This window comes from Blastomyces dermatitidis (assembly GCF_000003525.1).
Source record: "Blastomyces dermatitidis ER-3 genomic scaffold supercont1.2, whole genome shotgun sequence".
NCBI lineage: Eukaryota > Fungi > Ascomycota > Eurotiomycetes > Onygenales > Ajellomycetaceae > Blastomyces > Blastomyces dermatitidis.
In genome coordinates this window covers 5,844,811-5,861,141 of record NW_025544775.1, presented here as the reverse complement: position 1 = coordinate 5,861,141, position 16,331 = coordinate 5,844,811, and the positions used below count along the sequence as shown (strand labels likewise).

Below are 16,331 nucleotides of genomic sequence, written 5' to 3'. Positions count from 1 at the left end.
GGGCGTTATATCGGCCCAACTGAGGCTGTATGGCGTATATTCGCATTCCGTATGCACCAGGAGTTTCCATCTGTTGAGATGTTGCCTATTCACCTACCGGACCGCCAGATGATTTACTTCCCTGAATCCGAACGTGAAGATCATGAATGTATTGCTGAACGTTTGACAAATAACATGTCTAAGTTCATGGCATTCTTTGCCTACAACAATTCACATCCGGATGTTCAGTATCTCTATCAAGAATTTCCCCGTCATTTTGTTTGGGACAAACGTAACCGGAGGTGGAAGGGCCGTGTGAAGGGAAGATCAGTTGGCTGTCTGCCTCATCTCAGTCCATATAATGGTGAGGTGTTCTTTTTACGGCTGCTTCTTATTAACATACGTGGTCCACCGAGCTTTGAGGCTCTGCGAACGGTGAATGGTGTTTGTCACTCTACATTCTGTGCAGCATGTCAGGCACTTGGTCTCCTGCATGATGATAATGAGTGGATCATTACATTTGAATCTGCTGTTGTATTTACAACTGCTCACCGCATGCGGTCAGTATTCGCCACTGCATTAATTCATGGAAATGTTGCAGATCCACCTGCTCTCTGGGCATGTTTCCGCCATGCTCTCTGTGATGATCTTCCACATCGACTGCGCCAGATGAATCCGGACTGTATTATCAATGCTCCTGCAGAAGATCCACATTATGACTATGGTCTGTTTCTTATTCAGCAGCTCCTGCATGAGTTTGGCAAGATTCTTACAGACTTTGACCTGCCTGCATGCAGCCCTGTATGGGATAATCTTATTGGAAACCGGCTACTTTTTGAGGAGCAGAACTACGATCTTATAGAGGAAATCGCCACTGCGGATGCCCTGCAGGTGCAGTTGAATGATGATCAACGCCATGCATATGATTCAATTCTGGCTGCAATAGAATTACAGCCATCTCACTATTTTCTACAAGGTCCTGGTGGCACTGGCAAAACATTCCTTTACAGAGCTCTCTATAGCTGTCTACGTGCAGGTGGAAAAACAGTTCTTTGTGTGGCTTCCTCTGGCATTGCAGCTGTTCTTTTACCGCGTGGCAGAACTGCCCACTCACGTTTTACCATCCCAATTGAATTGGATGCAGATTCTGTGTCAAAGGTGACCATTCGCAGTGAACTGGGCCGTCTGCTGCAGGCTGTAGACTTGATTATTTGGGATGAGGCCCCCATGCAGCACCGCTATTGTATGGAGGTTGTTGACCGTCTTCTTCAAGATTTACGTTCATCGGATGAGCTTTTTGGTGGTGTGTCTGTTATATTTGGTGGTGATTTTGCACAGACTCTGCCTGTTGTGCCGCGTGGCAGCCGTGCTGCAGTTGTTGCAGCTTGCCTGCAGTGTTCATATATATGGCGGCGGTTAACTGTACTGCACTTGAGAAGGAATATGAGACTGGCTGCGGATGATGACAACATGATGTTTGCGAATTGGCTTGGTCAAATGTCATATAATCCGGACTGTATTGGCCGTGTTGACCTTCCATCCTATATTCATCGGGCCGCTGACATCGGTGTGCTGTGTGAGAGAGTGTTTCCTACAGCTGAACTTAGGACTGCAGCAGTCTGCCCTGATTACTTTGAAAGCCGTGCCATTCTCACTGTATTAAATCAGGATGCATTCCGCATTAATGAACGGGTTATGGCAGCCATGCCAGGTGATGTTCATACGTTTTATGCTGCAGACATGGCTCATACGGATGATCTGGCCCTGGGCTGTGAGGAGTTCTCCCGTGAATATCTGGCCGCCATTAACTGTTCAGCCCTGCCACCGTCCGTATTGAGGTTGAAAGTGGGCACTCCTGTTATGCTTCTGCGTAATCTCCGACCGTCCGAAGGGCTCTGCAATGGCACAAGAATGATTGTCCAGTGGATGACAACCCGTTTACTTGAGGTGAAGATCATATCCGGCACGTATAAGGGTTCAGTTCATATACTGCCACGGATCGATCTACAAGCTCAACCTGTTGAGATTCCATTTGGCATGACTCGCCGTCAGTTTCCAGTCCGTCCATGCTTTGCAATGACAATCAACAAGTCCCAGGGGCAGTCTCTTTCTACAGTTGGTGTTGATCTCAGGAACCCTGTATTCTCACATGGCCAGCTATACGTTGCACTCTCTTGAACTACAGATGTCAACCAGTTGACTGTCTTGCTAGATGAGGATGATGAGGGACGTACATTAAATGAGGTATATCCGGAGGTTCTACAGTTTCTTAACTAATCCTTCTGCTACTGCTGTTTTTTCTCCATTGTCTACACAATGCCATTATCAGGCGTTAAAATAGGGGTCTTTGGACATGTAAAAAACTGTCATTTCAATTTGACACTAACTATTAAAGAAAAGAAAAAAGCAATAATGCCCCACCGGGCCCATTCCCACATCTCACACGGCCCATACGGCCCGCCCACGCCACCCCCTATTTTTCGAATTTTTTAATCAGGGCCGTAATGCCCGCGGAGGCGCTCTGTTGGCTGAGCTGGGCCATCTGCAACAGGCCCACGGCCTCATCCCGCTCTCTACGCAAATGTTTCACCTCTTCCTCCACCTTACAGAGCCGGTGCACCTCCGCCCGCAGCCGCAACAACTCCAACTCCGTGGCCCCACTGCCACTCACTTCATCATCCTCCTCTCCATCCTCCAGAGCCACAAACGTCACCTGTTTCTTTTTGGCCGGACCGTACGGCCGAGCCGCCTGGCCCGGCTCCACACTGGCAGCCCGCTTCTTCCCCTTCCCCTTCTCCTTCTCATTCTCCCCTGTATTGGCGGGGGCGGGGGACTGCTGATTCTCTGTTATTTCCATGTCAGCATATACGTTTTGCATATACATTTTGCTAATGGATTTACATGCTATAGGGACGATTCATTACTTACCAGGCCGCAAGCTGCAGCGTTTGCTCAGCGAATTGTAGTGACAATTTGCACAGGCCCCCTTCAACATGCCAGAGACCACAACACACCCAACAAACGGACCGTGGCCCTTCTCGCACGAGCCGCATGGCGGAGTGGCTTTGGTGCCACGGCTGTGGGCAAGTGCTGATTCTACATTTGTTGCCCTTTTTAGCTGGGGCTCGAATTTCTCCTCGCGCAGCACTATATCCCTCTTGGGCTTCATCTCACGCAGCTGTGCAACGACCCCACTGCCTTCCTTGGCTATTTGTTCTACCAGCAGCCGTAGCCTACGTTCGGGCGTCCACGCGTTGGCGGGCTGCTGGCGTGGCTGCTGGGGGGCGGGCGCAGGCGGGTTGGTGGGCTGCTGGGCCTCCAGGGCTCCCTGGGCTTGCTGGGCTTGCTCTGCACTATCATTAGCTGTAATTCCATAATTTCTGGGCCGTTTCTCTTCCAGTTCTCTACTTACGTTCGGCCATTTTGGCTGCTTCAATTGTATTCCAGATGATTTGATGATTAATTGGAGTAAATTGTGGCATGTTTCAATTGCTGGCTATGTGTATTGTAGTTCTAAGATCTTTACATGAGCTGCCTGGCATTTAATTACATCTCACTTGAAGCTTCTACATTAACTCTACAACACTGCTACAGTGTTATTCATCTTTTTCCTATGTAGTTGTTCTCTATTAACAGTTGTGGATTACATGGAATTCACCTATACAAGTCACGTGCAGCTGTTCATATTCATGGATATCTCATTACGTTCAATCTGAGGGATTAAACGGCACGTTTTTCAAGCTGAATAAGCGAGCGCAAGCGAGCGATTGAGGCTTGTTTTCTACATGGATTTTGTTGGCCGGATGCCCTATATGAGGCCACGTGACCCACACACCTATCCATAGAATGCTGCGCGGCTAGATTAGTGTACAATCAACCAACCTTCCACCTCCATCAGATTTACTTATTGTCTGTTTTATCTATTTATTTATTTATTTATTTATTTATTTATTTTTTTTTCCATTCTCCGACTTGCAATTCCCCACAAGGCTCTCATCTCACACTCGGAGCCTCAAATCTGTTTCTTGCATCGTTTAAGAATGGTCTACATGACGATGTCCAACCAGTGGCAGCACGTTTTATCAAATCAGAAACCACCAATGCAGGTTCATGCCGCTGTTATCTCTCATCCAATTGGATGATCAGGATTGATATGGTCTCGACCTGGTTTTGCAAGGAAGCTTAGATAGAGCTGGGTTTTGTCTCGAACAAGATCTGGAACATATTTACTCCCTCCAAGAGGGGCGAAATCCTCGCTGAGCTTGGTCAATGGCTTTGCAGTATTTATTAATGGCCTCAAAGTGACTTTGGGCTTGTTCCAAGGATTCCCATTTGGTGTCTGATCGCAACCTAAATAACCTAACCCCACCCGGATATGTTCTTGTTGCAAGGAAGGACGCCATCTGCTTTTCCTTTTGTATTTTATTCAACATTGCTTTTCATATAACTAGTTAACTTACTAGTTAACTCTTCTGCTCCATTGCTCTTGGATGACTGATTGACTGAAGCAGTGTGTCGCACTTGACTGTTGTTTCTGCACCTCTTCGGAACCTTATTTACTTCCCCACCAGCTTCATTCATATATAAGTAGCCGCCAACCAACCTCTTCCACCGACAGTTTCTACAGCATCTCTTTTCTTCGGCTTTCTTCTAATTTCTATATTCTCCAAATTGTCGGGAATATTCACTCGAGCTATTTTTATTTCAAGGTAAATGCTACATCTTCCTCCTCGCATTGCTCTCTATATTACCCGTTGCACAAACCCGTCAGAATGGCCCCGCGATTTGCAACTTTCCCCGCATAATTTCTCAGAAGAATCCATTTAACAAAGTTGTTCAAGATACGCAGTAGATCTGAGCGTTCTCTAGAGAACTTCTCAGATCATCTAATTCGAACAGCAGTTCCTTTTGCTCTTAACTCCTAAGTAATGGCTAGCCCAACGCGTGAACGTCGTCCGTCAGTCGGAGCCCCAATATCAGATCTTCAGGGGCCCGTTGGACCTGGATTTAGCCGCCCTAAGCATAAACGCACATATACCGGGTTGGGACCTCAGGACATCAAGAAAGTAGAAGCTAGTATCCCGGAGCCACTGCGAGAAGCGTATGTACTACTTCCCCACTTCCGAACGGACTGATCTTTCAGGATCACGGAATGGCCCATTGCCCTAGGAACCTATACATTGGATTTTCTAGAGAGAAAGTTGTGCTAATATTGTGTTTGGAAGTGCAGCTGGCGCAAGTTTGTATGGTTACTTTCCTCTATCAATAGCTGAGTGAGCTCTAATAGTTTGTCTGGCGGTAGTCTGCGAAAGAATTCGAGACGAAAGATGAATTTGGGGTATGGTTTGTTTGAAATTTTTCTATATTGATTCACTTGGTTTTGCCTGAAACATGTTTGGGGTTTCTAAAATTTTCTAACGGGAGGTATAGAAAGAAGTTGTTCGCCATGTCGAGACCACTCTTGCTCGGTCTCTCTTCAACTGCGATGAATTGTAGGTGCTCTGGTGAAACCTCAGTGATTAATGCGCAATTCGGGTGAACTTACTGCATCGATAGGGCGGCATACTCTGGCACCGCATTGGCATTTCGAGACCGACTTGTCATTGAATGGAATAAAACCCAACAGCGACAGACCTTTGCAGACCAGAAGCGAGTTTACTGTATGTATTTATACCCTGGACATGTTTCGCGACCGTACTGACTTTGTAGATCTTTCTCTCGAATTTTTGATGGGACGAGCTCTGGACAATGCTATGTTGAATGTGGGAATGAAGGATGTTGCAAGAGGTTTGATTCTTACTCCTCTAATTAACTCATCATTGCTAATGCAAGTGTTACAGATGGGCTGAAAGACCTTGGTTTCCGAATCGAAGATGTTATTAGCCAAGAGCATGATGCTGCTCTGGGAAATGGCGGCTTGGGGCGACTTGCTGCCTGCTTTCTTGACAGCCTGGCGTCTCTTAACTATCCTGCATGGGGATATGGATTGCGATATCGATACGGCATTTTTAAGCAAGAGATAATCAACGGATATCAGATTGAAGTCCCAGATTACTGGCTCGATTTCAACCCATGGGAGTTCCCACGCCACGATGTCACCGTTGATATCCAGTTTTATGGGTCGGTTAGGAAATATCAAGATGAAAGAGGGAAGACTATTCATTCATGGGAAGATGGAGAGATTGTTCGAGCGGTGGCTTATGATATGCCCATTCCTGGTTATGCCACACCAACAACCAACAATCTCCGTCTCTGGTCAAGCCAGGCCGCCAGTGGGGAGTTCGATTTTCAAAAGTTCAACGCAGGCGAGTATGAAAGCGCCGTGGCTGACCAACAGCGTGCGGAGAGCATATCAGCAGTGCTGTATCCCAACGACAACCTCGATCGTGGAAAGGAACTACGTTTGAAACAACAATACTTTTGGTGCGCGGCTTCCCTCTACGATATTGTGAGGCGATTCAAGAAGACCAAACGTGCATGGTCAGAGTTTGCTGACCACGTCGCGATCCAACTGAACGATACGCATCCCACTCTTGCAATAGTGGAACTACAGCGTATCTTCATTGACCAGGAAGGGCTGGAATGGGACGAGGCTTGGAATATCGTATCCAGAACGTTCGGTTATACGAATCATACGGTTTTGCCCGAAGCTTTGGAGAAATGGTCTGTTCCTCTTATCCAGAGCCTCCTTCCAAGACATTTGCAAATTATCTACGATATAAATTTGCAGTTTCTGCAGATGGTGGAGAAAAAGTTTCCGAAAGATCGTGACCTGTTAACTCGAGTTTCAATAATCGAAGAATCTCAGCCAAAAATGGTTTGTATGGCCCATTTGGCGATTATTGGCTCTCACAAAGTCAATGGAGTGGCAGAGCTACACTCTGACCTTATCAAGACGACGATCTTCAAGGATTTTGTTGAGATATATGGCCCGGACAAATTCACCAATGTGACAAATGGCATCACCCCTAGAAGATGGCTCCATCAGGCTAATCCTCGCCTCTCTAATCTCATTGCTTCGAGGCTAGGAGGTCACGACTTTTTGAAGGATCTTACTTTACTCGACAAGCTTGAGGCATACATTGACGACGAAGATTTCAAGGAGGAATGGGCGGATATCAAACATGCTAACAAAGTTCGGCTTGCGAACCATATCTTGGATACCACTGGGGTTCTTGTTAACCCGAAAGCTCTTTTTGATATACAAGTCAAGCGGATCCATGAATACAAGCGGCAACAATTAAACATATTTGGGGTGATACACAGGTATCTTAAAATAAAAGCAATGAGTGCCAAAGAACGGGCAAAGCTTGTTCCTCGTGTCTCGATTTTCGGAGGAAAGGCAGCACCAGGATATTGGATGGCGAAAACAATTATCCACCTTATTAACCAAGTTGGGTCAGTTGTCAACAACGATCCGGATGTTGGAGATCTTTTGAAGGTCATCTTTGTGGAAGACTATAACGTTAGCAAGGCGGAAATTATTTGCCCTGCTTCGGATATCAGCGAGCATATTTCAACTGCTGGTACAGAGGCCAGTGGGACAAGCAACATGAAATTCGTCCTTAATGGAGGCCTGATAATTGGCACATGTGATGGCGCAAATGTGAGTCTACTTTAACCACGATTTCTCATGAGCTAAACTCTAATTTAAAACCGCCCTTAGATCGAAATAACCCGCGAGATCGGCGAGCAGAATATCTTCCTTTTCGGTACCCTGGCTGAAGATGTTGATGATCTGCGTCACAACCATCTTTATGAGAAGGATAGCATCACCATAGATAGCGATTTGGCCGCCGTCTTCGACAGTATCCGCTCGGGAACTTTTGGTGATGCTAGCTCATTTTCAGCCCTCATTTCAGCAATCACCGACCATGGCGATTACTATCTGGTCTCAGACGATTTCCATTCTTATATCACGACGCAGGATATGGTGGATGAGGCGTATCGGGATCGGGATGGATGGCTTGAGAAGTGCATTTTGAGCGTGTCGAGGATGGGGTTTTTCTCGTCTGATAGGGTTATTGCGGAGTATGCGGAGACTATTTGGAATGTGGAACCGGTTGCCGTTGCGGAGTAGGGCGGCCGCTGGCGATGTTTGGTTGGGGTTAATTAGACGGTGGAGAGGGAAGATGAACGTTTTTCCAAGGTGGTGTTGGATATTCACTCTTTGTCATTCCATTCTTATTATTGTCGAGCTTTGTCATTTTGCAGAGTTTCTTGTCCGGTCTTCCTGACGAGGAAATTGGCCTGATAATGCTTCGCAAATGTGATTTCGGATTTATTTTCACACAAGTATTGTCTTAACGGGACTGTGGATTATAATCATATAGGGTTTGTAAACCCGTAAATTGCAAGTTCTCTCGAGTTTTATACAAGACCACACTGCCTACTTGGCCAGCTTATCAACTGCTTCATGGTCAATTCATCTACCAGGCCTCCTACATCCCGCCCAATCACATTCCTATTGCTTAACACCGCCTCGTTCCTCTCTAGGTACATACAAATAGCCCGACCCTCCACCATCGCACGGCTCCAGAACCACCAGGGTGCGTGCTCGCTCTCGTTTTCGTAAACATACCCGTACCAGTAGGCCAGTAATAGTAACGCTAGCGGATCCTTGTGGTGCAGTAGGTTGCGGTAGGCGGGGTCTATATGCGTGATGAAGGCGATGAAGGGGGCGATGGGGGTATGTGGTTTAAAGGGGGTGGTGAAGAGGCTGTGGAGGGTTGTGAGGGCTGTGTGATAGGGGTTGACTTTGGGGTCTGGGTCTGGGAATGTGGTGGTGATGAAGTGGTGTAGGAGGAGGAATTCGTGGGGTGGGGTGCGGGTGTAGATTGTGTCTGATGCTGATACTGAGCTTATCACGGAGTAGTAATTGGAGCTGCAGGCGAAGCAAAACCTCCACCCGTCATCAACATTAAGTCCAGGACCATCAATGACAGTAGAAGGGGCGCTATGATCCGTCTCCCCATGAACAGGACCTATCAACGCTTCCCGAAACACACTATCCGCCCTCAGCGGGTCAGCTAGCTTCCAAACCTCCCTCTTCCCATCGCTGATGGCTAACCAGTTCGGATCCAGATGCGAAGAAGGCTTCAGCGGCCACGAGTCCTCTGCCCGGCTGGCATCCACGAATGAAAACGTAATGGCACCAAGGAGAACGGAGGCTGCCCAGATGGCGTCGCGCTCTCTTGGGTCGATTTGGCTGGGGTTTGCGAGTTTGGTGTTAAAGAGGATGGTGCCGAGGTACCAGTGAAAAAGGGCTTTGGGTGAGGATGTGAGGTGTAGTTGGGATGGTGATGAGGAGCGTGGCCTGGGGGGGAAGTGGGAGAGATAGCGGTCGTGTAGTAGGGTCATAGTTAATACCATGTGGAGGAGGAAGGGGTGCTTGACGCATTCGTTAATCCAGTGTTGCAGGGGGTGTTGGATTGGATGGCTAGGTGGTGTAGAATGCGGTGTAGGACGTAAGAATAACTCGAACATACCTGACATGCCAGTCGAATAAACTCTCTACGGTAGATGGGCAGTGTTGCATCTGTCCCAATGGAACAAGCTGTTCTAGCCTGGAATATGGAGAGCAGTTCCAGGTCATGTTCGCGCAGTTGATACGGACGCTGGGGTACTGCGGAATGTATGCTGTCATAGTCTCTAGGTCTAGGGGAAAATGCCGCTGCTTGCGACGTGTTGATCATGCTAAGGATTGTATCATTCAAAGAACATGGCGACTTCCGTGGTACTGGCGCTGACAGATTTTGAAATTGCAAAAATCCGTAGCCATCTGATTGGAAAGTGGATGCCCGAGAAGGCTGTAAATCAGCAGCGCCGGGCTCATAGCTGCAAGAGACACCGAATGATGCACATTTTTGACACCCCGGTCGGCCTTCGTCACACTATAAGTATTGCATTAGATGAAGAAAATAGAGACCGGAAAAAGGATATTTTGGGGTAAATTTTATGCAGAGGCTGGTTTATTGACCGACGGAGCTCATCTGGCTGACCTTGACTCTGCGAATTTTGCAGTTTCCACAACCCTGACGGGACTTTCTATGCGCCTTGCGCTTCCGCCCTTTTGCGTCAGAGTGTTGTTTCGCGACAACAGACGTCATGGTGATGTTTAGGAGGTGGGGTTATCAGTTCGATTCTTTGATTTGTTGTATTGCATCGGTAGGATACGGGAGCCGTATTCAAGATGAATCAGATATCACTGGAGTTCAAAGAGTTCTGGAAATGGTGCATCCAGTCCAAGCGATATGCCATGTTGATAACGAGTCCTTGTATCAACATTTTCCCACTTTTGATGTTACGGTGACCTTTCCCGTCTAAAGTAGACGTATCAATTGAAAAACGTCCGGTGTACTGCGCTGTAAAGTCAGTAGGAATGACTTCGCAGCCGCCAATTGGAAGGCCTGACTAGGCCCACAATTAAGGTTTTCGCGCTAACCTCCTTTCGTATTCCCGCAGTCTAACCCTAATTCGTATTTCTTCATGAGCTCCGATTTTCTATCCAGGATGCATGTGTCGAGACAACAGAGGGGACGAATTACGCAAAGGACGGATGCATTGCATATGGGATTTGGAGCTATCGCCAGGCGTCAACGGGCGAAGTTTTGCAAAAGGAAGGTCAAAGACAAGCAAGCTAGGGCATTGATGAATGCTTCCCGGGTAGAATCTCTCCCGTCTGCTGGGGCAGCCGGAGGTAGAAGCTCTCTGTGCAACGAAAGAACAATGTCCTCCTCAAATTCCGTTCTCTCAAGTATAAAAGATGCCGTGGAACCCACTGAATCCAAAGTGCTTTTGATATCCTGAACAAATCGCCATCCTTAAAAGCATATCATTCCGTTTCAGTTCCCCAAAAGCATGGAAAGACGCGCTTCCAACTAGTTCTCTTCTATAATATAAAGTGAAAAAATGGCAACCATCACCACCAACCCCCAACTCCCCGCAACAATGCGCGCTCTCGTGCGCACCGGCAATGCCCAACCTCTTCAGCTCCAAGAGGTGCCCACCCCAACCCCAATCCACGGAAGCATCGTGGTCAAAATCCTTCACGCCACGATGGATGTCAGCGTTACGCGCATCATCAGCGGCCACACGCCATTCACATATCCATTCCCCAATACCCCTGGGGCCCGTGCCATCGGGCGCGTGGCAGCCACAGGGCCTGACACTACCAGCTTCTCCATCGGCCAGCTGGTGATGCTCGAACCAGCATTGCGGTCACGCGATAACAAGGACGTCATTTACCTCTGGAGCTTCCATGACGGGTGGACGTCCACAGGGAGGAAATTCATAGAGGACAATTGGCGTCAAGGCTTGTTTGCAGAGTACGCGCGGTGCCCGTTGGAGAACTGCTGGGCCCTGGATGAGCAGGCTCTCTGCACTCAGTTGGGATATAGCACTGCGGAACTGTCTGCCATCTCTCTCTACCCGATTGCGTTTGCCGGGTTTCGGAATGTGAAGCTTATGGCAGGGGAGACGGTTGTTGTGGCGCCGGCGACGGGGTCGTATAGCGGCGCGGCTGTGGGGCTTGCAGTGGCAATGGGCGCGAATGTCATTGCTGCAGGCCGAAACGTCGACGTTTTGGAGAAGTTAAGAGCTACCCATGGTGAGAGGGTGAAGATTGTGCAGTTGAAGGGGGACGCGGAGGCAGATTCGTCCGCGTTTAAGGAGCAATTAGGTCGCCCCGTTGATGTGTTTATTGACGTTTCGCCCCCTCAGGCGTCCGGGTCGACGATAGTGAGGAGTGGCTTGATGGCGTTGGGGCCGTACGGGAGGGCTGTACTCATGGGCTTCATCTCTGATGACAACATTGCTGTTCCATACAGCCATGCTGTAGCCAACAATTTAACAATCCGCGCGCAATTCATGTATCATGCGGCTGATGTTCGGGGTCTTTTGAGGCTGTTTGAATCTGGCATCCTGAAGCTCGGGAAAAGCGGTGGAGTGGAGGTGGTTGGCGAGTTCAAGCTGGAAGAGCATGAGAAGGCAGGGAAGGCCGCGATTGAGAATCCACAGTTCGGGAAGCTCGTGGTGTTAAGCCCTTAGGCATATTGATGTTTCCCTGCTTCTGGTTTGTATATTGTTGGAGTATAGAAATTTGATCTTTGTGTGAATTCTTACATGTACATGTACATGTACATGCCTGAATTTTATCTACTATGCTGCCGCGAGAGAGAATTTCCTTGCCAAAGTTCCGTTACCATCTTTGAAAGGTGCTGGAAAGATATAAGGGAATGTGAACTAAAGACCAATCACCAAACCACGACATATCTAATAAATATGGTAGAAAATAACATGCTGAAATTATAAAAATGCCTGTCCCAAGTTTATAGCTAATATACAGACAAGTATATATAGCTTTATAAAGTGGGAGGTGGCTTTGTGATGTGGAAATATGGCAACCATAAGAAAGGAAGAGAAAGTAAATCAACTGTGCCCGAACATGCACATACGCCATGAAATAGTCGTAATAGCATCAGTTGTCTTCCAAGCATTAGGGTACGGGAAGCCTAGAGGGTCAAATGTGACAGTTTGTGCGATAGGGCTAGAAGGGGTATTTTAAATTGTTGGGTTAAATTTAGTAGATGGACACTGTAAGGTGTGAACCGCAAAAGCAGGCTCACGAGGCTGTAAGCTCGGAAAGCCTCTTCTCCAACTCCGGCACTGCACGGAGCTGGAGATCAATTTCTTCCTTCTCGCTGTTGTGTTCGAGTAGTTAGTTAACGAACATAATAATCAAAAGCAAAGAACTTCACAGCGTAAAGAAGTACTTACTCCTCCAGTCTCAGCCTCTTCTCCCAATCCAAGCTGGAAAAAATACAATTCCCCTGCCCATCAAACTGCAAGATCTTCTTATGATACTTCCACAAACTCCGCCGATGCGACACAGTCATCAGTGTCACCCCAAGCTTCTCCGCCGTCTCATACATCACCTTCTCAATCTCCAACGTCACGGAGGACGTGCACTCGTCCAAAATCGCGTATTTGGGTTTATGGTAGAAGAGCCTCGCCATGGCAATTCGCTGTTGTAGACCGCCGGAAAGGACATCACGCCACTCTTCCTCCGCATCCCACCCTCCCGGTCGATCGACGATAGACGCGATCTCCACGACGCTAAGGATCTCATACAGGTCTTCGTCGGTGACCCCTTTAGCGCGCATCTCGCGCAGGCCGTCGGGATATATGACTTGCTGTCTCAGCGTGCCGCGGGACAGGTAGGGGCGTTGCGGGATGTAAAAGATGTCTTCGAAGGAAGGTTTTTTGACAGTCCCGCCATACACAGGCCATAGGCCGCCCAGGATTCGGAAGAGGGAGGACTTCCCACACCCATTGGGGCCGACGATGAGGAGGTGATCGCCCGGGTGGACGGTGAAGGACAGTTTCTGGACCAGCACGTCCCCGTTGGGAGACACGATGGGGACATCGACGAATTCGATGGAGTCGCTTTCAGTGATGGTGCCACGGCCGCTGAGGACGGCGACGTTCTCGTCCGTTGAAGCAGATGAGACGAGCTTCTTTTCGAAGTGCCCTGCTGCGACGTCGTCGATGACGTCCAGCAGAGATGTTACGCGGGCAGTATAGCCAGCCAGTTGTGAAATTTCTTTGTAAGAAAACATCACCCGTCCGAAGGCATCGGAGGAAGAGAGTAGCATGCGCCTATTTGTAACGAAGCCTTCATAAAAAAAAAAAATTAGCAAGGAAATCATTTATAGCACCTGGAGGTGTGTATATGAAACTTACTCTCCGTTCTATCCCCCATCGTCTCGGCGGTCTGTCCAGGAAGCTTAAAGAAAACTGGGACACTACACAAAATCAACCCCAGCGCGCCCCAGAAGTACTTAATCACAAAGTCCTCCATGAAACCATAGTACAGCCTCCTCCGCAAGATGCGATTCACATGTTTGATCAGTGTGAAATAACCCTTATCCAACGTATTTTTCTCCGCCTCATGGCCACGGTATAAGGCGATCTCTTCACTGTGATCGATGAGTCTCGTATGTTGGAACCGGAACTCGCCCTCCAGCCGTGCTTCATCAGCGACATATTTTCCGAAGGGCGGCGTGAGGACGCGCATCACGTTTGCGGATAATTGGACAAGGAGTGACATGATGAAAAGGCCCTCGCCACCCACGCTCTTCGACAAAGAATAATTATATATAGCCATGTCAAGGATAGGCTTGGCGAGGTTCGAGTAGAGCTCCGCCAAACTGTTTGAGAATCGTGAGATGTCGACTGTTATAAGTTGATCTGGATTTTTGATACGGTCATCTAGGGCGGATAGGGTATAAAACGACATGTTCGACAGGTAGTGGCCATGCACATATTCCGTCAGCCGTTTCCGATAATGAAGCGCCAGTTGACATTGGTGATAGGAAAGCTACAACAAACGAAACGTTAGCAAAGCGCAATCCGCATAAACCCTCCCACTCATTCCGGAACAGATCCGCCAAAGGGAAAAAAAAAAAACGTACCATTGAATTCGTAAACGTCGCCGGAACCGCCACGGCCATCCACCACGTAAGGCTAAGCAAAAACTCCCTCCCCTTCCCCCTCACCAAACTACTAACCAACTTCCCATCCAGCTCCGCAACATACACACTCAACAACGTGCGCAACACCAAAAACACCGAGTGGCTAATCAGCAATCGCAGCTCCTTACTCTTCGACCCGGGGATAATAATCTTCAACAAACGAAGCAGATTCTTGACAAATTCCCAATTCAGCTCTACCTTTTTAGGCCCCGCGCCGTTAGCTGCCCCGCCGCTGCCATTGGCATTATCAGATCCGTTAATCTTGTTCGTGCCAGGTCGTCCGCGGATCTCTGCTATGCGCTGGGAGGCCGCCTTTTGTTCCGCGATTGCGTTGTGGATGCGCTTGATGAGGGCGAGGAAGAGAGTTAGGTAGACGCCCCGGGAGATAAGTTTGCGGTGTTTGACATAGTGGGTGGTTAGGGAGGAGAGAAGGGATTTGAGGGATGCGTCTGGGAGAGAGAATTTGGATAGCGCGGCCATTTTTGGGAGGGTGGGAGTTTTTGGAAAGACGATGGCGGCGCTGGTATTTGGTCAATACGTTGCGAGAACGTAGGGGTAGAGGGAAAAGAGGAATCAATTATTTGGTTGCCCTATCTTTCTTGAGCTATCCTCTATATTTTAATTTGAACAAAGAAAAAGGGTTGAGATGAGGGACTCCCTAGTTAAGATGCCATGGCGTCATGGGACGGACAAGGAATCTATGTGCCGCTTTTTGCTCTATTATGGTAAAAGGAAACCCGATGAAATAAAAGGAAGAACAATTAAGTATGGATTAAACAAATGTTAATTAGGTAAATGAACAGGAGGCCTGGAAAGAAGAAAGAAAACACAAGAACGAAGCCGAAGCTGGATTGAAGATGGACAGATAGATGGTTGATGGAACCCGGACGAAGCAAGTCACTTGACTCGCCGGTTTGCATGTGAAATGGCAGGTGGATCATGTTACCGGGCCGAAGGTTTTGCCGGGTTACATAATCTGCGTCCCCGGATTGAATAGCTTGTGAAAGGGGAAGGTTTGTTGAAGATGAATTACAGAGAATATGACATAGAATGGAGAATGATGAACGTATTAAATATTGAAGCAAATTCCATCTCGCGGGTGAAATAAAGCATCCGCTTCCACTACTAAATATGTGTAACACGACAGGAAAAAATTCCGCATTATCCTTTGAAAACGCAAGGACATACAATGGAAGAAAGTCAGCAGTCGGAAAACAAAAGGAGACTAGGAGGAAGAAACGAAAACGAGAAATCATCAGCATGAATAGATAGGTGGAATAAAAATATATTAAATATATAACAAAATTAGAAAAAAAAGCTAAGGCCGTTATTTTTCTCGCTTCTCGCTGTGCTCCTGGTGCTAAGTGTGAAGAATGCAAGAGGGTTGGTTGCCTCTGCCCTTAAAAAAATAATAAAAATAAAAATAATAAAAATAAAAATAATAAAAATAAAAATAATAAAAATAAAAATAATAAAAATAAAAATAATAAAAAGCGAGTCAAAGAAGAGTGTATCATGGAATGAAACAAAACAGTACAGGTGTGTGAGCTTTCAGTTGGGTGCATATACGCAATTCGTATGTACATGTACATATATATACGAAGAGTGGCATTCCGCAGAAACGGCTAGCAGCAGTGAGAATGGAAACGAAAAAAAGAAAAACAGCACCCAGGGCTAATCTCTTTGTTTGGTTCTCCCCAAAACCTAGTACCGTAGAGGGAAAACGCACAGGAAATATGCAAAAGATTTCGTAAAAATTTGTCAATGAATAAAATAGAAGTGTCACACTCAAAATCGGAAAGTTGGAAAAGAGGGAGC

The 16,331-nt window shown here is 47.5% G+C and overlaps 5 protein-coding genes across 6 annotated transcripts; 2 read left to right on the top strand and 3 right to left on the bottom strand.

The window, feature by feature from the left end:
* Positions 1-2,452: 2,452 nt before the first annotated feature.
* On the bottom strand, positions 2,453-3,401 carry BDCG_02093 (uncharacterized protein; the record flags this gene model as incomplete). Its single annotated transcript, XM_045417649.1, has 4 exons — positions 2,453-2,823; positions 2,908-2,918; positions 2,994-3,327; positions 3,392-3,401. The coding sequence occupies 4 exons, from the start codon at positions 3,399-3,401 to the stop codon at positions 2,453-2,455; spliced, it is 726 nt and encodes a 241-aa protein (XP_045274398.1).
* Positions 3,402-3,906: 505 nt separating this feature from the next.
* Positions 3,907-8,656, top strand: BDCG_02092. Of its 2 annotated transcripts, none has more exons than XM_045417647.1 (9): positions 3,907-4,688; positions 4,821-5,080; positions 5,210-5,222; positions 5,282-5,317; positions 5,410-5,471; positions 5,536-5,639; positions 5,689-5,766; positions 5,820-7,585; positions 7,646-8,656. In XM_045417647.1, the coding sequence occupies exons 2-9, from the start codon at positions 4,908-4,910 to the stop codon at positions 8,057-8,059; spliced, it is 2,646 nt and encodes an 881-aa protein (XP_045279911.1). In that variant the 5' UTR covers positions 3,907-4,688; positions 4,821-4,907; the 3' UTR covers positions 8,060-8,656. The 2 variants fall into 2 exon arrangements, with proteins under 2 accessions (XP_045279911.1, XP_045279912.1); XM_045417648.1 differs by having other exon boundaries at positions 3,933-4,688; positions 4,829-5,080; positions 7,646-8,454.
* On the bottom strand, positions 6,787-10,088 carry BDCG_02091 (uncharacterized protein; the record flags this gene model as incomplete). The annotated part of the gene is made up of 4 exons (XM_045417646.1): positions 6,787-8,291; positions 8,484-9,369; positions 9,468-9,872; positions 9,981-10,088. 4 exons carry the CDS (start codon positions 10,086-10,088, stop codon positions 8,167-8,169), a joined length of 1,524 nt encoding a protein of 507 aa, XP_045274397.1. The 3' UTR covers positions 6,787-8,166.
* A 406-nt stretch (positions 10,089-10,494) lies between these two features.
* Positions 10,495-12,276, top strand: BDCG_02090 (isopropanol dehydrogenase). Its single transcript, XM_045417645.1, has one exon. It carries the CDS (start codon positions 10,891-10,893, stop codon positions 12,025-12,027), a length of 1,137 nt encoding a protein of 378 aa, XP_045274396.1. The 5' UTR covers positions 10,495-10,890; the 3' UTR covers positions 12,028-12,276.
* Positions 12,277-12,601: 325 nt separating this feature from the next.
* On the bottom strand, positions 12,602-14,993 carry BDCG_02089 (ATP-binding cassette, subfamily D (ALD), member 2; the record flags this gene model as incomplete). Its single annotated transcript, XM_045417644.1, has 4 exons — positions 12,602-12,680; positions 12,757-13,654; positions 13,723-14,359; positions 14,454-14,993. 4 exons carry the CDS (start codon positions 14,991-14,993, stop codon positions 12,602-12,604), a joined length of 2,154 nt encoding a protein of 717 aa, XP_045274395.1.
* Positions 14,994-16,331: the final 1,338 nt, after the last annotated feature.